General features: G+C 48.0%; 1 protein-coding gene across 1 annotated transcript in view; it reads left to right on the top strand.

Annotated features, from left to right (window-relative positions):
• The window catches only part of LOC105570078 (division abnormally delayed protein), a 53,254-nt gene that overhangs the window by 17,781 nt on the left and 9,006 nt on the right, over nucleotides 1-26,467 (top strand). Inside the window, exon 5 of the mRNA XM_012027033.1 lies at nucleotides 14,506-14,792. Within this exon, the coding sequence (XP_011882423.1) occupies nucleotides 14,506-14,792 (287 nt within the window). The remainder of the gene's footprint in view (nucleotides 1-14,505; nucleotides 14,793-26,467) is intronic.

The raw sequence follows: 26,467 nt of genomic DNA, 5'->3' as shown, positions 1-26,467 counted from the left end.
GAGAGGGAGCGGAAACGGGAAGGAAGTGCCTCTTACGATTCGCCTTGGTAACAACGGTTGTCAAATTTTATACAGGAATGACAAATGTTGCCAAGCTATATGCATACTGGATGACTGCTGAAATTAAAACTCTATGGAAATTCTCCGCCTAATTAATAGAATAATGAATTCGTTCTAGTTAAACGTGAGTTTCGAACGTTACTTGGAGAGAACCATTTATTTTAAGGACACTTCTACTTCAGAATTGGATATGTCCTTTTTCCGATATGCTCGTTTCTTGACATGAAATAGCGGCGTGCGACATAGGGCAATAATAGATTTGTATGCAAATTTAATTCGCAAAATTACACCTTACACATTTATACGATTTCTATTCGCGTTGCCGAACGTCCTCTCAGCCTCCTCGAAAAGTAAGGACCTTGAAGGGACGGAGCTCTTCTTAAGCGACTCGTTAAAATACATGCAAATTATTTTCAAGTATCGCGCCGTTCGGGCGAATCGCTCGAGAGGAAACATTCTTTAAAAAATTCTCTATTTGTCTACGAATGATGAACACGGGTGAATGTCCTCCAGGATCGACGCTCGCTTAGGGGCCGAGTCCTCGCAAAGAAATGCCCTTTATTCACGGTAGCGCCCGGAATCCTCCTTACAACGTCGCCCGAGCGCTTCCATAATTGGGCGAACGCGAAAAAGGAGGCATTGTCGTTTCGCATACCTCCCTTTTCGCTCTCTACCTCTCTCTCGGTCCGTTCAAACAGAATTAATCTCTTGTCATTATTCATCGTTGTATCCTCTTTCCCACACCCACGTTCCGATATAACGACTTTCGGGGCCCCGTTCCGAACGACCGGCTTTCTCAGGAAGCACCGAGAATCCTCGATACCTGCAGATATATGTCGTCGCGGCGCACCGTGTACCACCCCTTAAATTTTCAAGGATTAAAATATATCACGGCGGACAAGTAAGGGGGGATGTACGTCTTGCGGATCAAGGGGGTAACCGCTTAATGTAATCACGGGACAGTGTCTCCGAAATCATGATGAAATCCTCACGAAATCTCCATGTAATCTCGTTTTGCCTTCATTCTCAAGTTTCTTCGCTTGCCAGAGACAATGAACATAAAATTTGAACACTTTCTCAACTTGCTTTTTTTAAACGTGCATATAGGAAAATTCTTTGCAATTAGACGAAATTATTTGTACTTGGACGAAATGGTACGTGATCTAATGAAGTCATGTAATCGGTGGGACAACATTTTAGCTGGTGGTTACCCCCTTGTTGCGGACACATGCCTCGCGTGTCGCAATTGCGCGACAAGTTTTTAATAATTTTTCCTCGGCCAATTTCATGGCGCAACACGTGCCGCGTCACGAATAATATCTCGGTCGAGGATACTCGACGACGACAAATCCCTTACACCATTGTAAATCGCTTGAGTTTCGATTTGGCTCGCGCATGGTTGCCCAGGTTTGACCTAGATCCGTGATGGACGGATTACCGTGTAATTTGGGCAAACGTATTTACATGTTATCGAGTTCAATCGCTTAATCGGGCCTTGGAGTGTGTGTTAGGTCGTTCCGAATGTGGATATTCCTGACATGTCACATACGATAATTTCGTCCCGATGAAACCCGATAGCGGGATAAATGTCAGTCCGAGGTAACAGCTTTCCAACATTAATTTTATGCGTTTTAATTTTATCTAGACTGCATCCTGCCCCCCTCCCCTTCCCCCCCCATTTCATCCTCTCTACTCCTCTGTGCATCGACGATACGACGATGATGAGCTGATACGATGCAATTTACTCGGCTGAATGATGCAGCGATATATCGTCGACTGTTAGATAAACTGTATAACTTTTTTTCGACGCGATTCTTTTATCGGTAAAAATGAGAAATATTAACGGAAATGGTATTAGCGCTGATGATACGATCCGCGTATCATCGTGTGACAGTAATAACGGAACGATAATGGCAAACGAGTGGAAATTGTATCAATTGAAAGCGACGAGGAAAGAGAGGCGAGATAAGATTCGTTTGTCGCAAAAACGATTGTACGCGCGATGCGCGTCCCGGCGAATTATTCGAAGAGCCGCTGAGGACTTTATTCGAGCGGAAGGATACATTATCGTCGAGCAAAATTCACGTTGATCCCGCGATACGTTTCATGCCCATACGTGTCGGTAATCCGACGTTGAGGACAGGTTCTTGGCGATCTCTCTCCACCGGGGGACGTTACGCCGCGCCGCGGCGATTCGATATCGGTGACACGCGTACGTACATCCCGTACGTACGTGTAACTTTAGCGATAAACGTCCGTATTGGCGCAGAAATCACGGTAGAGAGAGAGAGAGAACTCCTCCGTTCTCGTCTCTTCCGCCTGACACTGCCTCTTTCTCTCCTCCTTTTTTCCCTTCCTCTCCCTAGAGATAGATATACCCCGAGCCACACAGTTTCTCTGGCTTCGGCCCAGCCTCCTACGCGGTCGATATAATCATCCGGCGACGAGAAACAACGTGTGCACGCCGCAGAACCGCGGAGGAGGACAGGGCGGTGAGGGACAGAGGGCCGGGAGGGGAAATGACGAAGAAGAAGAGGAGGATGAAGGAGATGAAGGAAGTGGAGGAGAGGCATTGGCACGGTGCCGGAGGAATCAATGACCCATTCCTCCATTGGTATTTTCGGTACCTACTTCGGATAATTGCGTGCTCCACCGGCCCGCGAATATACGCACGGCGAACGTGTGACTCGCTCCCCTCGAGCCCTCCTCGTCCCCCGCTTCGCCTCGCTCGGCCCCGTCGTCCCCGTCGAGTTTGGCGAAACTAGAGCCAGCTCCGCAGAAGCCGCCTCTGCCCGAGAGATCCAGCGGGACTGGTCGAGTTCCATCGGCGAGATCTTAAATCGCGCGAGTTCCCCTGAATCTCCGGTTCGATCTGGGACGCTTCGAGTTTCCTTGGAGCGAAATAATAATAACGTAACTATCTGCCGCATCTCGCGAAAGATTTACGAGGAACTCACGGGGCTTCTCGAGAAGTTGGAACGTTCCGTTGTCGTTTCGACATCGCAGGAAATATCTGTTTCGTTTCCGCGAACGTTCGGATGCTGCGCGATACAGCGGGCGAGTCCGAAGACGGGGGTCTATCTTTAGATCTCGGTTAAGAGCGAGACAAAACACAACGTAATCGATTTTCCATCGAGCCGGCCATCGGTACGAAGAAAATCCCCGATAGCGATCTGACGGGTCCGCGCATGAATATGAATCGTTTCGTAAGATTTATAGTTAAGGGTGCCATTGTGATCGGAATACATTCTGAGAAATCGATCGGCTGATGTCACGATTTTATTTCCGCGGGCGGTATTAGATGATATCGCTTTCGACCACCGTTCCTTGAAGTGATTACGTAGTCACTGGGTCTAGGAAATCACGGCGGTTTGTACGAAACACATCATTTTTCCATCCCTGGCGGTATATTGATTCGCCCGTGTGACGCGCGTTTCCTCTTATTGTTAGACGCAGGAGCCTCGCCAGATTCGACGAGAGAGAGAGAGAGAGAGAGAGAGGGGGGGGGGGGACATTTCTGCCGAACGCAGTTTGGAAAGTGTGAAATATCGGCAAGAAAAATTCCTCGTAACGCGCAGAGGCGCGGTTCGTCTTATTCTTGGATGCGTCACTCCCGTATTTTCCATATTACACGAGGGAATTTCCTCATGAAGCGCCAGTAATCTTGCGTTGTGCAAAACAATCCAGCGGCTATAAAATACGAGGAAACGCAATTCCACGGCAAAGTTACATTCACGAGAGTCCTACGTGTATCCGTGCACCTTACGCACCACCAGGAAAGGGGGAATTCGCAAAGGAGAAAATGTGCTCTTGGCGAATCCCACCAATAAAGGATCCAATCGATAAAAGTCTCGCTCCGGACTTATTAGCAATAAGAGATAAAGCCATCGAGGGTAAGCCCATCAAACTTGATAACTGCGCGGTAACAAGAATACATCTCTGGAAGATCATCGGAATGAGAGGAGTAGGAGCGGAGTCTTCCTAAAAGGGAATTCGAGCGAACCCATCGTACCTGAAGGAACCTTGTGCACATCTCGTCTCTTTCTCTCTCTCTCTCTCTCCCTCTCTCTCTTTCCCTCGCTGCCTCTTAATCTCCTCCCTTCCTTTCCTCCATCTCTCTCTCTCTCTCTTTCTCTCCTCTTTCGAGCGGGTTCCTTCCGTGCGTTTCTTCGCTCGCTCGTTGCGCTCGTTGCCCTTCCTCTTTCGATCCGCCGTTCTCTCTTCCACTCCGGAGTTGAATCTCGTCGGCTCGGATGAATCGGGAGGGAGCGAGACGGAATATGGAATAGTCGAAGGAGGAAGACCACCGATCGCGAGAGGGCGAGAGGAATGCAGAGCGAGAGATCTCGCTGTTGCCATGTGACCGCCGCGTTGGCCGAGCGAGCGAGCGAGCGAGCGCCAACGCATCGACGACAATTTTTCCGCGGACCGATGTCCCAGGCTGAAGAACCTCTACTCCTGCTGCTTCTTTTCCCACACCGTCCGCTCATTCCCGGCGTTACGCCGCTTCATGGCTTATTATGCGCCACGCGTAATTTGCACGTAAGCGCGTATTCGTCGCGATCAACGTCCCATTCGGTCCGACCTGTTTACGCGAAATCCTGTGCAGGATGAATTCCTCCACCCTCCCCCTGAGACACTACATCCGGCGAAAAAAATAATGGAGAAGCAATCGCTCTTGCCTCGTTACAAAGTGGAAAGTTGGAATTACGGAGAGAACACGCGCGGAAAAATTAATAATACGGCATCGAAATCCCCGGTGAAAAGCACGAAGAGCGGACGCTCGAAAGCCGAACTTCTGAAAGGGATAAGAGAAGGAGAGAAAGAGAGATGACGAGAGGGAAAGACGGCGGCGAGACGAAATTCGCTAGAGGGAAACGGAAGAGGGTAGCCTCGCGAGCGAGAGAGAGATGGACGAGGAGGCGGCGCGGGGACACGTGGTGCAGGGGCGCTCACCACCTCACGGCGCGCCCATTGCATTCCAAGCATCCCTCGCCGTTTGCGGGCCGCTTTGAGCCGGGCCGACCGACCGAGTGCCCGAGGATCGAATACTATCGATCGTAGTCATTTTGCGGGACCCGGCACGGTTCCGCTCCGCTCCGCACCGCTCGGACTCGCTCGTGCGCGCTTTATTCGGAGGAGGATCCGCCTCGCGCGGAGCCACCGGGACGGGGCGAGCTCTCGCTCGCGCCTAGAAACCGTCCCTCTCTAAATTACGGTCGCATAATTAGGCCTGCGAATGCAATTAGTCAAGTTGTTGCTCCGTGGTCTCCTTCGCCTTGTCATTATCTTATCGTCGGACAGGGATAAATGCGCCGCGAGGTGTTGCATATTCAAATACGTTTCGTTACGAAACTCGGCTCTCGCCAGTTGCAAGATAAACGGGCTGAAAAAAAAAACTCGCGGCGGCGAAGGAACAAACGCGTAACTGTGCATTCGCGGCTCCGTTCGCGGGCCTCGTTTAGAAGCCGATCGCTTCCCCGAAAATCGCGATTCCACCCACCTCCCCAGCTTCGCGAGCCCAAATGATCCGCCGTTATCTGCGATCTGGACGACGGCGCGCGGTTACGACCAAGGGGGTAACCACTTAGTGTAATCATGGGACAGTGTCTCCGAAATCATGATGAAATCCTTACGAAATCTCCGTGTGATCTCGTTTTGCCTTCATTTTCAAGTTTCTTCGCTTATTAGACGATGAACGTAAAATTTGAACATTTTCTCAACTTGCTTTCATTTTCCCCCAAAATTTACTTCTTTTAGTGAATATGCAAATATACAGGGTGTCCCATTTTAACTTAGACAGTAAAATATCTATAAACTAAGCCCAGCAAACAAAAGTGTTTCAGACAAAAGTTGTATGGTTTCGAGGGGGACGTAAGATGGTACCATCGGTTTGACCTTGAAGAGTTATTTGAAGGTCACGAAAAGGTCACCTTCAATATTTTTGAATGGAACCCCCTATTGTTTATTATACTATCTAATTCTACAAATTAATATGAACAACTTTTGTCCGAAACATTTTTTGATTTGCCTAATACTTCTTGTGATATTCAAGAGAAAATTTGGGCCAGCTGGGCAGACGTCACAAAATTTAGTTCACGCCTACAAGCGCGTATTATTATTTTCATAATAAACCCGAAGTAGTTGCTGTTAGGACAGTGAGTTGATACACCTTTGCCGGAACAATAAAGAGTAGATACAAATGCAAAATTACTTCTCGTCAAGACCACGGTTTATAGTCTGCTGGGAAAAGTGGGAAGTGAGGAAACACGTTTTCTACCTAACCGAATACTGCAATCTTAATTGAAATTACCTCTGCAAGCAAATGCTTATCAGTAAAATCAAAAAGATATAATGTTTCGAGGAAATCTAACAGCTCTTAACAACGTCGCCTATTTTTAAACGTGCATATAGGAAAATTCTTTGCAATTAGACGAAATTATTTGTACTTGGACGAAATCGTATGAGATCTAATGAAATCGTGTAATCGGTGGGACAACATTTTAGCTAGTGGTTAGGCCCCTTGGTTACAACTCTTCTCTTTCTTCAGTCGCGAACTGCAGACCTAACCGAACGGTGAACGCGCGTTTCTGACGTCACCGGCCGCGGCTAAATTGGTTGAACTTTGAGCCGCCGAACGATCACCCGATCGCCGTCGTCGTCGCCGACGACCCGTCCAACCGCTCTCGTGGAATCTGTCGCGTGTCCGCAGCCGAGGAACTCTTTCGTCAGATAATTATATATCGACTGGCGTGGAGAAGCGGAGCTCGGGCAAGTTACGCCGCAGAATAAAGTTATCTCGATCTCCCGTCACGGGGTATGTCGCATTTGTATTTCCTTTCTTCATCTATAGCTGATCCTTATTATCACCGGCAGCGGTGAGGAAACAAATAAGGCGATCGGGCGCAGCATCTGATAACTTCCGCGACGCAAAGGCGCGCAAAGACGTCCATCATCCGGGCGTGTACCATCCGCGCCGCAATACATCGAGCCGTATCCCCCGTAGGAGATGTCTGATGCGTCACCCGATGGACGCGTCGTCGCCGTCGCCGCGCTTCGTTCCGGAAAACGAAATGGGTATAGCACTTTATATTCTTCGCACACGGCCCTTGTCGTTCCGCCGGGAACGACGTGCAGCGCGGTGCGCGCGGGCAGCCGGGTCGAGGATCCTTGGAATCGGTATTGTCTCCCATAGTAGGTGGAGCAGGATGCGTTATTATTCATCAGAGCGGTTGAACGCGATCCCCGCGTTCTCTCCTGGCCGACGAGTATTATTATCCACGTCGCCTGTCGCACGCGCTGTCGTCGATCTCGGAAAGCTCTATTCCGACCTACGATTAAGCGCGGCGTCGACGAACCTGACGGGAACGACAGATTCGCGGCAGCAGCTTGGGACTTCTTGGAAGGGACAGAAAATTGCGTGCTCGCCAAGCAATCTTTCGCGTTGCTAAGTAAATAAAAATTCATCCTGAAACCTACAGTGGACGAGGACGACGAGATTCTTGTGCAATTTATCGTGGAATGACGATTAAATGTATTAGTAGAGGAAAGTCCCCTATTATAAGATAGGTTTCTAATATGAGACGGCAGGTTTTCAACACCCAACTTCAATCGCAGCTCTTTTTTCGCGTTTCGATTACACGATCTAACGATGAATTTTCCGCTAAACAGATTTCACTCCAAGGACAGTAAATTCATGATGGAATCAACAGATGATGCCTATTAATTTAACAGAAACCACGCTATCTCATAATATGGGACTTTCCTCTAAATTAAAGCGGAGCTCGCGCTTCTTACACAACTCGCAACACTTTTCTAGACTTGACTGTAACGTTTTTGACCGTGAGTGAACACGATTTGACGTTTTGAAAGGGGAAAGTAAGATTTTATTTCGAGCTTTCGTAAATGTAAGAAATAAATGTAATCAAGTAGCACGTAAAAATAACGCAAGGATGGCGTCGCGGATAAAATTGTCTAATTGCGTAATGGCAGCCGGCGTGTCAAGAAGCGATACACGTTCGCTTTGTTAACACGCCACGACTAACGCCACGCTTTCGAGCGGCAATCTGTTTCCCAGCTGAATAGTTGGTTGCATTCCATTTGAATCGCACACACGCTGTATATCAATTACCCAGTTGCTGTCTTTGCGAAAGGAGGCCTGGTCTCTTATCCGAATATGAACGAGATCTCTCTCCCGCTTCATCGTGCTCGGTTTCACGGGCGTGTTCGAGCGTCGTTCTCCGCGCCCGCTCGTCCCACGGTGACCCCGTTATCGATACAGTTTATCACTGACATGAATATCGACGGTATCGATACCGCAATTACCACCCTCGTTGCTGAATACGCGGGCAAAAGATCGATAGCCCCCGTATCATCGTTAGGAGATATTTCCTTTCGACCCCGGCACGCTCTCTTTCGTATCTTATCGCGATCAAATTAAATTTCAATTTTACGCGATGATTTCAAATTATCAGGAAACAGCGTGGCGCATCACGCGAGATGCCCTGTATCTCTATCGAATCCGCACTCTGTCTTTATCTATTAATTAATGTGGATAAAGGCAGTAGAGAAAAGTCCCCTATTATGAGATAGACTCCTAGCATGAGATAGCGGGATTTCTGCTAAATTAATACTGTCTGTTGGCTCGCCAAGAACGTGGTGCGAATTAATAGAGGAAGTCCCTTATTGTGAGGTACACCCGGAAGAAAGATTTGTTTAGGTTAAACAAACCGAGATACGTTGAAGTCATGTTTCGTTGAATCTACTAAATTTTTTATCTACCTCTACTAAAACATTTGCTCGATTTGAAGAAATATATATGAATTCTCTTAGAGATTCCAGTCTCAGTCAGATAAAATGTTGGTTAAGGTAAAGAAATCATTTCTTTGAAATTAAATAAAAGTCTAGTAAAATGCAAAGGAAATGTGTTGGATTCCAAAGAAACTTTTTCCTGGGTGTAGGGTCCTAATATGGGATAGCGGGGTTTCCGTTAAATTAATAGACATCGTCGGTTGATTCCACCATGAATTTGTTGCCCTTGGAGTAAAATCCGTTTAGTGGGGAAAATTCATCGTTAGACCGTGCAACCGTTGTGGAGAAAAAAGGAATTGCGATTGAGAATTTGAACGATTGAAAATTTGCTTTCTCACATTGGTAGCCTAACTCGTAATGGGGGGGGGGGGGACTTTCCTCTATTAATAATGTCAGCTCGCTTTCACCTGCTCTCCTTCCACTTTTCGAAAAACGTTTCACCCGGTCGTCGTAACGGAGAGCAGTCCCATTTATTCTCGCGCATAATCCGCGACACGGAAATGGCGCAGTACAGTGATATCGCTATCTTTTCAGAGTGGTCGATTTAGAAATCTAAAGTCCCCGTTTCCGGCGTTCAGGGGGAGGCTTGGGGCAGCGATGAACGATCGTTCCTCACGCGGGGATTTCTGAGATCGCCGCGATATCATTCGGTGCGTGCGAGAGCGGCCGAGCGAGCGCGACCCGGGGGCGCGGGCGCGTTAAGCGATAACATCCTAATCTTCTAATCCGCCTCGTTTGTCCCACGAGTGAGAAGCGGAACTCATTGTCGTCACTTGCCGTAGAACGGGTCAAGGGTAAAAGCCGGACCCGTTCGGGGGCGGGGGAGGGCGCGAGGCTCGCGTGCACGCCCGAACCGGGGACGAAATTTCCCCCGATAAGATTCCGCGCGCGTTTCGCGCCGGAGATTTATTCGCCCTGATAGCGTCATCTCGCTCGTCCGGCTCTCAATTCGGCCCTCTTTCTTTCTTATCCTCCCGTCTCCTCCGTTTCTTTTTTTTCTTGCACCGCGCGCCTATGGGACCATTTGTATCTGCCCCGTCTAGACAAATATAATCCTTGTTTCTCGCGCGATTACGTCATATCTCGGGCAGTGGAATTACGCCGGCGGAGATTACATCATGGGCGTTTATAGCGGGGTTCTTTCGGAGTTGCAGATTTTCAGGGATTTTTTACGGTAACCTGACGGGTGACGCTCTCGTAGAATCGTCGCGTGTTACGTTTTAATGCTTACGTCTGTCCCTCGTAGCGAAGTTGTATAAAGTGTAACTCTTTTATTCAGTTTCTTCGCTATTTAAAATTTTTCTTCTTAATATTTGCACTTTTTTATATCGGTCAATATAAGGCCGTAGTTTACTTGGCTGTTTTACCAAGAAAAACATCCTTATCTTCCTCCGACGAGAAGCGATGAAAGAGGAGCCACTAAACCATCAAGTTAAACGATTTAAATCAGTTACAACGCAGATACGCTTTAAATGCCAGTCTTATCTGCATAACTGCACTTTAAAATCGCCAGCTGATACCTTCCTTTTTTTTTTGTAGAATCATCGAGAAATCTTTATTTATGTTAAACGCCGCTGTGTGACGTTAACTGTCCCACATCGACCGACATAGTCAGCGCAATTCCCGCTCAGCGTGGTCACTGCTTTCGACATTTTCCAATTCTCTTGCGCAGCAGAACGTGCAAAATTGCGAATTTGCAAAATCGCAACGGGACAATATCATAACATCTGATTGACGTCTTCTTGCGGATAGATGCGCCGCGTTCCAGACTCGCCTTGCGTCTCGTCCACTTCGCTCGAGTAGAGAACGAAGACAGGATCGAGGGAAGGAAGGACGGAAGAGTCGCGTCTCTCGGGAAGAGAGGGGGGGCGAGAGAGACAGACAGGCAGAGAAAGAAAAAAAAAGGAGAGATCGAGAAGACGAGAGAGCGAGCGACGTTTGAACGCCCACGCGTGCCGTCTTAATTACGCTCGGCCGGCCGGTTTTACGATTATGCCGCCTCGAAGAGCCCGGAGAGCAACCACCGTACCGCCGGGGCCCGGCTCCTTTTATGGGCCGCGTTAAAAAGTAATTAGGACAGAAAGGCGGCGCGGGAACCGTCGCGGGAGAGATGTCAACGATAATCTTAATGACTATTGTATAAACGCGCGCGGCGCGGCTGATAATATGATAAACGCGCCCCTGACTTCTGCGTCTCGGTCTCTCGGCGACGATAACGGGGGTTTTCATTGCCTGTCGCGTGACCCGGTAAAAATCGCAAAAGCGATCCTCCCGGATATAGCTATCGCCGTGACGAGAATGTATAAAATCGCTCGGCATTCGAGTACTTGGCGAAGTATCCGAAGCATCGTTATGCGATTTCGCGAGAATTTGAAAAATTTCAATACCCCCGAGTCGAAATTTCGGCCCTACGTTAAACCTTTAATTCTATTATATAGTAGGACCTAAAACGGTAAAAGAGGTCGAACTGCAAGTACAAAATTTACTCCTACTTTAAAACTGATAGTGTCGGAAATTTCTGCTGTTGTTAATTTAGCATGAAAGTAGGGGACAAAGTAAATTTTCAGAATTAAAGATTCAAGGGAGAAGTAAAAAATGGAATGTCATCAAAGTAGGTTATCGCTGGTCTATGTAGATGTATAGATCAGCTAAGTAGGTGTAAATTATCCTTAAAATCAGATAATTAAGACGGACAGTGAACAAATGTTGACCGATGAGACTGATGATAACGGGAGATCTCGAAAAGGCTTACCTGTGTCGAAAAGAAATTACGTATTTATTATGTCGATCGACGGGATCGATAACGACGGATAATCGAAGGCGATAAAATTGAAACGGAATTACACGTTTAACTAATGAGATTGGCGATGATATAACTGGGAGGTGATAAAATGAATTTTACGTTTCGGAAAGGAATTTCAAAGGTCCCCTCGAGATCCATTTGCCGTTCCGCGCATAAAAGACATTTACGAAGATAATTAAATTTGTGAATGGCCAAGATATTTCTTATCGCTATGTCGACTCTCCCCGTTAGAGTAGACATTTTCATCTATCGCCCATAAAAGGTACCGAGGAGTTTCGTCAAATGGCATAAAGTCTCGCAAAATAGAAGATCTTATTTCGAGCAAAGGGGGGGAAAAAAGTAGCGGAAAATGGAGCGGAGAGAGAAGCGTGTTTTTACAAAATCGTTTCGACGTTTCGCTTGGACACTTGAAACCAAGGCGGAACTGTTTTCGATTCGGGCGACATTTCTTTTTTTTCCTTCGTTCGCAGGAGAAAACTTTCGCTTCGAGGGGAAACGCTTTTATCTTTGAGACCGAGCTGTGCATCGGCACGCTGAAATGCTTGGAAGCTCTCGGATACGCGACGCGGATCGACCTATTACAAATCTGTTCCCGGGGAAATCACGTTAAAATCATCCTGCCGCTCGCCGAGGAGTACGATTTGATAATTTCGCCGTTGCGCGATTGCGTTTGCGGACCCCTACGTGATCCATAAATAGCAATTTACAGCTTAAGCCGGCTGAAATATCGCGAGTTCCTGTACGTGATCGTTGTGAATGCACCTTAGATTACCTCGGGCTCGCGCACACGTACACACGTACACGTGGCTGGCGTGCGGAAGAAGACGAGAAAAGTTGCGCTTTTGGCAAGCGCACGTTTCGGTCTCTGGACATCTCAGACGGACATTACGCTATAAAAAGACGCGCGCTACACTATTTCTCGTCGAGTCTTGCAAAATCCCGAGAACGCTGTAAAAATACCGCCATCAGCTGTCATAATGTTTCACGTGTTTCAATGCGCTTTAGAAAAATGTCCCCGAGAAAGAGCCCCGTCGCGTCGCCCTTGGGACGGGGAATTACTCTTTGGCGAGTACATGTGCGCGCGTGCACGCCTTGATTAACGCGTGAACGCGCCGAAACGCGGCGTGACGCGGCCGAGCGTGAAAAAGAACTGTCAGGGCGCGTCGCCTATTAAATCGTCGAGAAATTGACGTCGTTCGGAACAAGTCGTTTCGCCGCGGCGACACTTTCCAACCGTAAGAGCCGGGGCGCGAAAGCTCTTACCGGGCTGATCTTTATACGACGATTTACCGTACACTTGCAGCCAGCTGCGGCGCGCTGATACTCTGGGGAAAAAGAGACAGCAATCCATTTTGGGGCCCACAATTAGTAATCGAATTATTTGGATTGTTCGTAACTCTACTCCGGGAAAAATTTTGACCGTTTTTCTTGTAGTTAACTTAACATTTCGGTTAGCGCCTCTTAAGCCCGTATCAGACTACAGACTCCCGACTCTGACTCGACTACTGAGCCCTATGATTCAACCAATCACAGCGAAGCACCGGCCGACCCTGACTGCCGACTCGGGAATAGACGCCGCTCTAATTGGTTGAATCATAGTCGGGAGTCCGAGTCAGTAGTCGAGTCAGAGTCGGGAGTCTGATACGGGCTCAAAATTAGTAAAATTTTTTTTGTTTCGTTTTTGATATAAAGTCGACCAGCACAGTCTAGATTTTGCCGCGTACTTAAATTCCGTGTAAGAGTTTTGCATTTCTATAAAGCCAATTAAAAGATTACTTCTAACAAAGAATGTCGACAGGCAACGTTAGGATCCCCTTAAGTGAAAATTATCTCTGCGTTACTGAATAGCGACAGAACTAATTGAGAGAATTGATGAGTATTAATTACTTTGAAATCTGGGATATAGCTAGAATAGCTAATTGCGATTTTTAGTTACGCGGGATAAAGTTCGTAAAAGATTAGAGTTAGGAACAATCCAAATAATTCGATTACTAATTGTGGGCCCCAAAATGGGCTGCTGTCTTCTTTTTCCCAGAGAACGGCCGCGCCGTAAGAGCCGGGGCGCGGAAATTTTTACCGGGCCGATCTTTATACGGCGGTTTACCGTACACTTGCAGCCAGCTGCGGCGCGCTGATGAACGGGGTGTCCCGGACACGTCGGCGAGCACCCGTCTCTCGCATCGCGGCCACTTCGATCCGCTCGATTTCTCCCTCGGTTGAAAAGAAGGCCGCCATCTGTCATATCGTTAATGTTGCATTCGCTCCCTTTACGAATCATGTTTGCGATAATTGAACCGGTAGGATCGGAAAGGGAACACGCGGCGTTTCGGCCGAGTCTAGTCAAGAATGGACCCGTGCTCCGGCGTAAAATTGACATCTTTTACCGTGGCTTCCCCTTGTGCGTTTTCAATTGTGTTTGTTGAGGATGCCCGAGGTCGAGACGTTCAATTTCATCTTATAGCTTTGACCAATCGGAGTAAAATTCATTAAACTAATAAGAATTCTTTAACGTCGCCAGCGGTAATTAACAACGCCAGTGTTTTCTTGACCATACCTGGCACTTTTAATAATACAGAAACTTTATTGCGAAAGATATTAGTGAACTTAACTCCGATCGGTCGAGTTTCAGTCCAATCTCAATCTCAATCCGTGGTCTCCGATACGAGCTTAACACGGTTTTCTCGTTTCCTTTCGAGTGATTTTGTTAGTCGTCGTTAATAATTGAGGAAAATCACCGGTGCTCGGTCTATACATAGCCAAGCTTCTCGTGGAATTTTCATCTCGCGTATGTGTAACGAGCGGCGGGATCGATGGATTCGATCTGCTTTCAGGTGAGGAAGGTGTGCGGTCGCTCGGAGCTGCTGCCGCCCGAGGAGAAGAGCCCAGTGTCCTCGGATGCAGCTGCGAGGTCGTCCCCGTCGTCCAGCGGCGTGGAACCGCGGCACGCAGCTGCGCCGTCGTCTCACGCGCAAGACGACCTGGTGGACCAGTTGCACAAGCAGCTGGCCAACTTCCTGGCGAGCGTCGTCAGGTCCCGCATCTTCTACGGCACGTTGGCGGACGCGATCTGCGAGGATTACCCCGACAAACGTTGCTGGAACGGCGAACGCGTCGGAGAGTGAGTACACTTCCGACAATTTTCCTTTCTCTCTTCCGCAATTTTTTCCCCCGCGTGCCGAGAGTATCGTTGTTCGCCTTCCGGCTACAAAGAGGATCGCGAGATTAATCGACGCGCGGCGTCTTGCTAAATCACCGACAACAATCCATTTCTCCGACGGTTACATTGTACATAATGCCCGGGCAAATATAAGTTCATTCTAAACGCGTTACCGTATCGGCCGTGGAGAGCTGTTGCTGTAACAAAAGAAAAATGGGAGAACAACGTTCGCCTCGGCCGCGCCTCTCGGGGCCGAATAAAATGCCCGGGGTGGGGAGGGCGAGGGGAGAATAAATGGGCCGCGCGAGGGGTTAACAAACGCACACGCGATTCGCTAATCGAAACTGCCGTCGCTCAAAATCCGAGCCGCCGCCGCCGCCGCGGAATGCGCTTTCGTGGGAACGAACGTGGCGCGAGAGAGCCGGGGCGCGCGGATGAGGAGCGCGGGAGAATGGAACGCGAAGGTAGCTCTCTCGCACCCTTATTAATCAACGAGGCCGGGTGGCCTCGCCTTAAGACGCCCTCGCACCGGCCTCGCTCCGCTTCTCCTCTCCCCCCACGTGGCCCTCTCGCACGTGACAGCCCGGCTCGGACGAGGCGCGTTCACGTGCCAAATTATACCGTCTCGCGATCGATAAGGTGCCACTCGATCGTCGGATCGAGGCGCGCTCCCGCTGCTTAATTAACCATCGGCGACGAAACGGAGAGGAGTCGCCCCCGATATCGGCGACGCGAGGGAGAGACGGAGCAGCGCCTTCGCCTTTATCAAACCATTGTCCGCAGTCACTCGAGATGCCTGCTACTCGACCGTGAAATGAGAATATCGAAACAGAGAGAGAGAGGGGGGGGAGAGAGAGAGAGAGAGAGATCGATCTTTATTAGCTTTCTCAGCTATAATGTAATATACATTAATTTACATTCTTTACAATACACTCTTTCAACATTCGTTTAAACGGCTCGATTTTCTCGCAACTCTTTATCCGGGCTGGCAATGCGTTATACATTTTCGCTCCTTCATACAAAGTACATTTTCCGTGCACTCGTTCGACGGAATTGCATTACAGTGTCCCCGGTCTGTCGCGTTTGTCTTACACCCACACTTCCCACAATTTCTAATCTATTTTTTAATTTCCCCGCTAGCATATTCTTCAAGATCATTACGTACGAACACTTTTAGTATCTTTTTAATTTTGTTCTTTATACTCTTTTCTGTTGGACGAACTGTGTGCTTTTGCGAACGCGCTCTCCCCTCCCTCCCTTTCTCTCGCAGTTGTAACTCTCCCTCTCTCTAGCACGTAGCTCTCTGCAGTAAAGAATTGTTCGGTCATGTATAAGGGTACCGGTGATGTTCATTTAGTCCTACGTCCTACCTTCCGATTAATCTCAATTATAGAAGATACATATACAAAAGAGATCTCAATATTCAAGTCTCCTCCTATGACAATACATTTCTCTTCCTTCCACTAAATTGGTTATCGTCTTTTCCATGTTTTTCCAGTCGCTCCTATTGTAAATTGATATAATGTTGATTATCTGTTCTTCCTCTATTATTTCTGACATTATTACTCCTTCCTTAAGATCTTAATAAATGTACACGCATTATAGTGCAGCCTCTGTTTTACGCACGGAAAAAGAGAATGATGTTGTATCAACGAGATCAGGGTAATTGAAACAAAATCGTCGAAACAACATCAGTATTAATAAACGACAAACGTCAGACTGTCGTCTCGATAATCTGGATATTTAGTTCAATGCTTAAAATTAAAATCCATAGCGAATACAATTGAGTGAATTATTCATGTTTGTGGCAGCTCGTGACGTTAACGTTTTCATTCAAGCAACTTCATTTTGTTCAATTCAACAGCACCTTTTTTTCCCGTACGGACATAAACTGCAATGTTTGTAGCGTACTCTCTATTTTGACGAGAGAGGGAGAGAGTTCCAGACTCGGTCCAGCGATAATGTACGTATAACCGACCGTGCGGAAGATAGTTCGAAGGGATAATCGAACGTCGAGCGTAAGCCGAACGTCTAAATGAGATTGCGACGTATCGCGACGAGGGGAATACTCGAAGCGTTCGCCAAGGCGCGCGGATTCGTTAATTCCCCGCGGACCTCGGCGAATTTTTGCATACGTAACATCCGCCGCGCGGCGGGAACGAGGCCTACTTGAGGCAAGTGCGCGCCGCTCGACCTCCCTCCTCCTCCTCCTCCTCCCCCTTCCACCTGGGCCCTCTCCTCAATTGTTCTCCTCGCCCGTATCTTAACTCTCTTTGTATTCCACGCGGGCGAGCACCGTGTAAACGTCACGCGGCGCGCTCCGGAATCCCGTATCGTGGGACGCGGGCTTTACGGCAGCGCGCCGCGCGCTGCCCCGGGTTGCAGCTTCATCGCGAAACCGCCCGATAACGTATTCCCGGCAGGCGCGGCCGTTAAATCTCGCGAAATCCAGGCTCGCCCGAGCCGACGCGACGCGACGCGACGCCGAAGTTCCGCGCGCGGTCACCGCTCGTGCAACGCGCGCACGTGTGCATATAAATAAAACGCACACACGCCGTTCGCGTGCCACGGCTTCCACCGGAAGGGCCCTTCTCCTTCTCCCCAGCCCGCCCGCGTGCCTCTCTCGGGCGGGCGCGTACACGAGTACAGTATCTCACCGTGGAAATCTAAATGAGATTCGATCCGTCGGGGAAGCCGTCGAGGATTCCGCACGATTCGATCCGGAGCGGGAAGTGAAACCGCTCCGGCAACCCCCGATTGAGCGCGCCCGCCAACTCCGGTAATTCGATTCCTAACGGGCGCGGGGAGGGGGTTGATTGAAAAGCCGGGGCGTCTCTCACGCACCATTCGACGGCGCGCACTCTGGGTTTCCCCCGAAAATAATTTATGTTACGCGGTAACGAATTTCATTAATTTCGGGATATATTGCGCGGGTAAATTAAATTAATTAAACGACCGAGCCCTTTTCCCCCGGTTCTCGCGCTCCGACGCTCGCTGCAAATCTGGACATCCCGCCTAATTCTGTTTGAAAACGGACCCGATCCATACGACGCATATATACATTGTGCATAATGGACCACATCTTCTCACTTAAGCCGGATATAAATGCCTGGAGCTTTTTACCCGAAAGAGGGAAGGCGACATACGAGTCTTTATTCCTGTGAACGTAATAAGTGCAAGAAAAACACAGAGCGTACAGTTGAAAAGAATTGTTTAATCTCTTTGAAATAAGGCGGCCTTCCAGAACGGACGATGAGCAAACACGGCGATATCGCCGCCGCCCTGAGAAATGATAATAGATGAACGCAAATGAAGCCACCTAGAAGGACGACGGGCAAATCTGGGTTAACTGGCGGAATTAAGTCGCGCGAGTACGATGACACCCTTAAAAATGAACGACGCTCAACCGCCGCTGAAATCAGATATCTCGCAACCGCGCGCGCGCCTCGGAGTAGGTTTTTCCTTTTTTCCTTATCGAGCGACGACGATCTCTACACGATACGGTAGCATCGATAACAGCGGGCTACAGCGCAGCCTCTTCGGCTAGAAGATCCCAAACGCGGAGAAGGGCGTGGGGTGGGGGGGGGGGGGCTGAGAAAAAAGAAAGACGCGACTCTTCCTCAATGCCACTCTCGGACATCGGCGAAGACGACGTCGTTGGAAACGGCGCGAAAAGGAGAGGGCGGAAGAGGGGCGGGAGGAGGACGAGAGAGAGAGAGAGAGACCGAGGACCAAAGGAGGAAGAGAAAGATGACGTGTTGCGAGGGTGAGACGGCGGGGTAGACGAGGCGGGGAGGGGGACCGGAGATGGCAGCGCGTAGCCTGTGGGACGCCAAGCCGCCAAAGAGTCTGGCAACGAGAGCAAACGGGCGCCGCAGCGTCGCCCGGTACCTGACGGCGCGCGTGTGGGTGCGGACACGTACGCCGGGGGATAACACAGCGATAATACTGCGCGTCTACGTAACGCGCGTACGGCACGTGCGTGCGTGTGTGTATGCGTGCGCGCGTGTGTGCGTGCTGTGCGCGCGCGTAACGCCGCGGGCCGCGCCGATGCGCCGACCGACCGTGTCGGCCGGACGACGCAGCCAAACATCTCAGCCACGAGGTCACGATGTCGCAAGACGATCCGCGCGCGCTGCTATTTCTCGCCGCCGCTTCTCTCGCCCGTCTCGGTTCTCGATCGCTCGAACGTGTTCTTCCCGTCCCGCGAGATCGATCCTCGCCGGACGGAAGCTGCGGGCGACGCTCGAGGAATTCCCGCGCGGATCAATTCGTGCGCGCAGAAAAATGTGCGGTTAAATACAATCGGGTAATCCATTTACGTAATAACAAACGGACGTGTCCGATTAGGTTGGATATCCGATGAAAAATGCGATCGGTTTTTCAATCAAATTTCATCGGGTTAATTTAATCGGAAAAATTAACCAATCGGAAACGTCATTTAATTGGTGTATACGACGAAAATTTTTCTCAGTGAACGCGGGGAGAATTTTCTTTTCAAATTGATCCGGAGAATTATGCAATCGTGGGCGTTTCGAAGAATTTTACGGGGGTTTTTCGAAATTTAGCCATACGTTTTGCTGGGAAAATGTATGACGAAAACTCAAAGAGTTGTTCAAAGTGCCACGTTGTCCCGCGATCACACGATCTTCAAGAATAAACTTTAAGGGAAAATTCACTCCGCGTGGAATCGCATTTAACCCCTTTCGCGATCAACTGATGTTTACCTAACGTATAATTTTATTATTATTTGTTTATTACTTCAGAGAGTCTCGTTAAAAAATGTAACTGAGATTTACACGTCCGCCGGTGGTTACGACAGAGTTAAAAGGCAAATGAGAATTGCACATTATACAAGAGCTCGTCGTTTTCGTTTATTGAAAATACGGCTGTAACGCGACACTGAGAGAGTTTAACAGTTTTCCATTTATCTTCGAAATAACGTTCCGTGTTTGAGTTGTTTTTTTTTTTCCTAACGCGGTACAGTCATGGATAATTCAATACGTCGTCGCGTTGATACACGCGGCCGCGCTCGCTCTAAACGCAGGAATAATTCCCGATTAATTCCGCCGCGACGACACGCACTCCGCGGTGCGTTCGATCGTCGTGACGAACCGCGGAACCTGATATCTAAATCGCGTGCTGAAACCGTATATCGTCTGTGTCCGATACGGCTGGGCACAGGCGCTGCGCTTCGCCTCGCGTCGGCCGGCCACCGGCGATCACGTACCCGCTTCGGAAAGCGAGTTCCCCGACGATGACTCGGATCATCGACGGCGGCGACGTCGACGACGACGACGACGCGGGCACGACGTCGCGAATCCCGACACCTCCGCGTAATGCGATGACGATGCGCCGAGCGCTCACGCGCACATTCATCGATCTTCTCGTTCTGCCGCGAGGCGAGATCGCTGACAAACAAACGAGTGCCTCGGGAATAATTGGAGCGTGCGTTATGCGAATTACGGTACAAAGGACCCGGAGTAACGTTTACCGAGAGAGAAAAAAAAAAGAATCGGGCAAAACACACCTCGGCGCTGGAGCTCTGTAATTAAATCGAGACGCGCGGAAACCGCCGGCTTTCCCGAAAGCGCCGCTTCAACTTTTGCCTCGTTTTGCGGTCTTGAAGAGTTAGCGGTCCATTAGTCAGGTTGCAATTACCGCCAGATAAAATTACGCGAAAGGTCTACATTGAAATTTTCTCTCCCTCTTGAGAAACAAACTTTCTGCTTACGCAGCTCGTGTCGCGAGGCGTATTTGGGGCTCTTTACGGTAAATATCGGGAGGCTGTTCGTTTCCAACGTAAATCTAAGAGGAACAAATGTACATAAATCAAAGATAAGTGCGGCAGATAACGCCGAGGAGACTATAAAGAGTGCGCGCGCGCAATGCGTCATCAACGTATCGCGCGTATCGCGCTACGATCATTCTTCTAATTTAGCTGCAGCTTCATCGACACGCTCGGTTGACGTCGAACAGTGCGGACGATATATTAGCATACGCTTATCCGATACGTCGTTCGAATGGGAACGAATTGCGCGGACGATATATGTTATAAATAATGCATTCGCGCGACTGGATGATGCTGCATATACATATATATATATCGAGACATTTCGAGAGATAGCATCTGCTGGAATATCAATGTTCTAGCGACGTGAATAGCCAGTCATTCATAGAGAGCCCTGGCTCTCGGTCCATTTGTCGCCGGGGCATTAGCAAAAATGCCCCTTTTAAGGGAGTGAGCCGAAGATCAGGCTTCAAAGATAAACACGGCCTTCGTCGATTCGCAGCGCGATCGACAGAAGGAAACAAAAATGAAGATTCAACATTTTTATAAGTCACACGAACGAGCGCTCCTTCAGCAAGATGTTGGCAGCCCAATAATTGTTATCTAAAATTCGTATACCGCTTTCCACCTTGTCCTGCGCGTCGGTTTCTTTTCGGACAGAAGACAGTTTCATTCAGATGGAATCATTGTCGTCAGTAAATTCACGTATTAAATCGATAAACGACTTATAATTATTTTGAAATTCTCTATGTAGCGTCCAATAGTAAACAGCCACCTTTTCCGTACCGTAAAGAAAACTTTTGCGAAAGAGTTTTAATTTAAATTGAATTAATGGTGCACCCTCAGAAAGGATTTCTGTTACCGAGACAAAAAATATTCTTGACGCATTTATATTTCTCACAACCTCATTTAGTATAAAAATAAGACAATATCGAAATAAAATCAATAATTCTTATTCTCCTATTGAGACAAAAGTAACTTATATAAATGTAAGTTTATATATTCTTGCGTTTAGAACAAATTTTCTCCATTTTACATCTGACGAAGTTGGCACCATTCGACAAAAGACGATACGTACTATCATTTTATTCTAGATTTTAGAATTTTTCATTTAAGATTAAAATATTCCTTTCTCTGTGATAAATATGATTGCTATATCGAACCTATTTTATGACACACTGAAGTGTAATAGCATTGCATCCGGAAATTTTTTCTGTCGGTGTCGAGCATCAATACTAAGATTATCATGACTCATCGCTTCTTAATAATATGTTTAGACTAAGTAGTTTTAACCAACAATGTATTGCTGAAGGAGTCCGAAACGTACAATTTTTATCGCAATGTTATACATTTTTCTAATGTATTTTTAAACCAAAATTGTATGTAATTTGACCACCTTCAATCTGACGGCTCACATCGCCTATATTTCTTCTCGTTTACCATCTCAACGACTAATATTGTTTTCTAACTTTATATTTGTTTATATTGCAGCATTAGTTATAATTTTCATTAAAATTAAATTAAGTCGAATATGAAGTAATATGAAGTCAGGTCAATTAGACTGAATTTCAATTTCGATGGAATTGACCGCGATGCAAACTCGACGGACTGACGCAAATTTTGACGAGGCGCAGAGACTGACGTAAAAAAAGTGGAATTTTATGAATTAATTAACGAGTTTAAACAACGAGAGGACGCGCCTGTTAAGCTCTAAGTAATAACCATTGTTCTCCCGACCGCGAGACGTCCGGTTTTTGTTCCCTGCCGAATTGTCGTTCCTTTCCACGGACGGACAATCGGTATCTCCTAACAATCGTGAGAACGCGCCTGTATCCGGCCATTAAGGAGACTAGCCGCGATTAATTTAGTTGCGTTTAGCGCTTCAATGTGACCAACGAACCGCCGCGATAATCGAGCGAACTTCTTGTCGTTGATCCGCTCAATTATAAGAGCGCTTCTCCTTGCTGCGCGAAATGAGTTTGATTAAAGCGATTCTAAAATGAAGCTGCTCCTCCGATACGGCAATTTTATCTTGATTGGATGCCGTCTCTAAAATGGCTATTTCGATCGCGTTGCCGGATTCCTCGACACAAACGCAATCCAATGGGGACAGCTGTCGTTACTCCAAATTCCAATGTTATCTGTATGAAATGGCTTCTAAAACCGATACCGCGTTCTTTCGGGAAAAATTTGATGGCCATTTCTCTCTCCTCGAGGTATATAAAATATCAATTATATGCCTTGATCAACTTTGTGATTCGTCGCTACCTTATACACAGGACATTAAGGCTGCAACTGTTATCCGGATTCAATTGCCATTTAATTGCCACTCGACAACGCGCATACATTGCAGTTTTATATTTTACACTTTAGCAACACTTTTTCCGATAAAAATCGCTTAATTCGCACGCATTCATTTGTCTTTTCCATTGCGAATTTATTGCTTATTTAACTACGGTAAGGGCGACAGGAGCCTTTGACGAATTTTTTACGGTATTTGAATGCGTTTGCACTTGGATGGAAAAGAACAGAAACACAACTTCGAATATTTAATATTCAAAGTTGTGTTTCTGTTCTTTTCCATCCAAGTGCAAACACATGCAAATATCGTAAAAAATTTGTCAAAGGCTCCTACCGCCCTTACCATAATTAATATTTATTATCGTTCTTACACAGAGCCTTAACTTAAAATAATTTATTGCTTATTGTTATTTATTTTGTGTTTTGCTGTCCCCCAATGTACGAATGAGGCAAGGAAAAGCCGCGTCTTATTTAAGAAACCGCATTAAGCCCCACCACTTCGGAATGACAAAAGGCGGCTCGAGGGACACGACTTTCGTATTTAGGTCGGAAACCAGACCGCTGTCCTATTTCACGCAAGATGACACGCGCGGCTCCTTGCTTTCGGAATCCGCGGAATAATGGCGGCGTCTCACGGCGCTCTTTCTCGGCATTGAAATATTAATCTGCCCCCGAAGCACGTTCCATCTCCTCGGCGCTCGAGAGATCGATGCGCGAGTACATGCCTCGGCCGAACCACCCATACGCGCTATAAAGGCTCTCGTCCCTCCACGTCCGTCGCGTCCCCCTTTCCCCGTTCATTCACGGATTCTTTGACCAATTTGCAGCGGGCATACCTTCGCGGGAGACCGCGAGAGCGTCAAGCGGGGTCGAGAAAGTCCTTTCGAGTTACGGTCGCCGAAAGTCAAACCTTTCGCTAATTCACCTCCGTCCTTCATTCAGCTTCGAGCGAACTTTAGTGGAAATTGAACGCGAGCTTTAATTACAAAAGCGCCGATCGCGCCGTCGAGTTACCGAGGAGCGAAATTGTTCCCGAGGAAACAGGCTCGTGCCGAAATAATATGCTCCAGAGGTGGGCGGGGTCACTCTTATATCTCCCTCATTCTTCTTTCCTCTTCGTCCGTTCTTTGACCGCAGTATCGCCAGTTAGCAAACGTCCGGCGTACGCTACGATAATACGCAGCGAGGTGGAAATGCGTCATTTTCATCCGGACAGTTTTCGCGTTCGATCGCCGGGAGAACCAGTTTTTGTCGGCTCGTTTCACCCGGCCTTCGCCTCCGCGCCGTCGAGACGGGGCGGATTGTACTCGCGTCAGGGATGAAGAGGCACTCGAGCGGAGTAAGGGAAAGAGGCGCGACAGGTGAGGTGCGAAAGGAAGCGGCAAAGTACCATATCTGATCTCCCAGCCTGCCTCCTCGCGTACAACAAGTGTACACTAATAATTTTCAAAGAACCGTAAAATTATAATCCTCAAGTTTTGCACGTTCGAAATTCGCCGACTGACAAGGGAGCCCGTAAAGGAAACTTTACGCACGTTATATAGCGCTTTAAAAGAAGATACGGCCCGAGATGGATGCCGCGGGGTGCGATTTAGCGGAAAAGGAGCGGCGGAAAGTTCGCGGGGAAAATCGCCGGAAGACGCTGGTGGTGCGGGAAAACTGAGAAGCGCGACATGTGCGCGGGGTGAAAAGGGACTCGGGGAGGGGTGAAGGACGATCTCTCTCGAAGGAGGTCGTTCCGTGAATGGCCGGCATTCAGGAGCACCGAGGAGAAGAGTCGGCCCCGCGACTTCGCCGATATTTCAATTCGCTATCGAGCCATCTAGCTACGCTGGATACCTCGGTACGCCTGTTTGGCGATGTGATATTTTTCATACGAATAGTAAGGTATAATAGCGGACAGCGGAAAGAAGCGGTAGACCGCGGGCGAAGAAATTGAGATCTTCGCGGACGCGTACGTAGGGAGGGAAATTGTAAATTTATACAAAAGCCGATACTAATGCGAGACGTCGATAAGCGCTGGTAAAAGATTGGTAATGACACGTGAGCGCGTTGGTTGCCATCATTTTTAATAACTACGACGATTAGGGCGGCGAGCGTGGCGCAGAGAAATGTGCGCTGCTTAGAGCGAGTTTCACAAACGTCGGTTAACTGCTAACCTAAGGTTAATTGATTCTCTGTCTCTTCTTAAATAATAAGATGGAAAAAGATAGCAAGTTGACTGAACTCTGGTTAAGGGGATGCTGGAGTGATTCTGCACTTTGGGCACCTTTTGCTCCTGGAACTGTCAACTCGTGAAAACATTTGTGTAATATACAAATTATGTGGCTTTTGTGCACAGACCGACAGTGTCCCACTATATAGATTAAGTGAAGGAACAGCATGGTATTATTGAAATTAAGTTTAGAAGCCTAACAAAACATCTATTTGCTCGAGTAAGTTAGGTAACCTATAACTTAATCGAGTGAATAGACTTCTTGTTAGGCTCCTAAATTTCAATGATACCATGCTGTTCTCTGATTTAGTCCGAATAGTGGAACACTGTCGGTTCGTACACAAAAGCCACATAATTTGTATATTACACAAATGTTTTCACGAATTGACGGTTCTAGGAGCAAAAGGTGCCAAAAGGGCAGAACCACTCCAGCATCCCCTTAACAGTTGACCGACGTTTGTGAAGCTGGCCCTTGGTAAACAAATGAACGAGAAGATCTAAGTTTAAATCTCTCGAAGGGAAGTGGTAACCACCGAGAGTATTCTGCCACACACATATCCATTTCTCCGAAAAGGGGGTTGGCAGAGGATTGGACGTGAAATGGAGGCGATTTGTTGTGAAGGCCAGGGACCACTTGGGGCTGTAGAGCCGGCCATGATGATGACGATGATTAGGGATAGCAATAATTAAGCACGGAATTGGGGATGTAAATAGAAGTAAAAAGAAAGTTAAATAGGAAGTGTGCGTGAACGGAAAATGTACGCGGTTAAAAACGTGAGTTGCCGTAGGTAGGCAGAATAGCTACAAGGGTGGGTGAAGATACGAATGGGAGTGAAGGCACTGTTTATGAACCAAGTCCACTTCTTAGCATGTATGCTGCAGCTGAAATGAATTATTATTATTAACAACTTGGATGGTTTCGTTGATTAATACATTTAGCATTGGCAACTCTCACTCGACATCGCGACACATAAATATACGTTAGCTCGTATCTCGCAGTTTACGATTATATAGCGCGTGTCGCGATAAAGGGAAAACATTATGCGTAAAAAGAAAGAACGATGCAACGCGAGTGAAACGGCTGCTCTCCGTGAAGCCCGCGAGAGCGAAGTATATCACGTCGACTTGCGGAGTATTCGCGGATATATTTGTTCCCGGTTCATTGATTCGCAGGCGCTTAATCGCGTGGCGATCGAAAAGCGGAAGGCGTATTCCGCGAAGCGGCACGAAGCGATTTGTCTCTTTTGTCGGTCAGCACCCCGCGCAAGATAGAAGCGCGGAAGATAACCGCGCGCTCGGATGGATGCGCGGTGTACGCGCGCCGGGATC

This window comes from Vollenhovia emeryi, unplaced genomic scaffold, assembly GCF_000949405.1.
Source record: "Vollenhovia emeryi isolate VEMERY1.0 unplaced genomic scaffold, V.emery_V1.0 DF939122.1, whole genome shotgun sequence".
In the NCBI taxonomy this organism is placed as follows: domain Eukaryota; kingdom Metazoa; phylum Arthropoda; class Insecta; order Hymenoptera; family Formicidae; genus Vollenhovia; species Vollenhovia emeryi.
The sequence above is the reverse complement of the archived record's forward strand: the minus strand, read 5'-3'. Positions and strand labels throughout refer to the sequence as shown.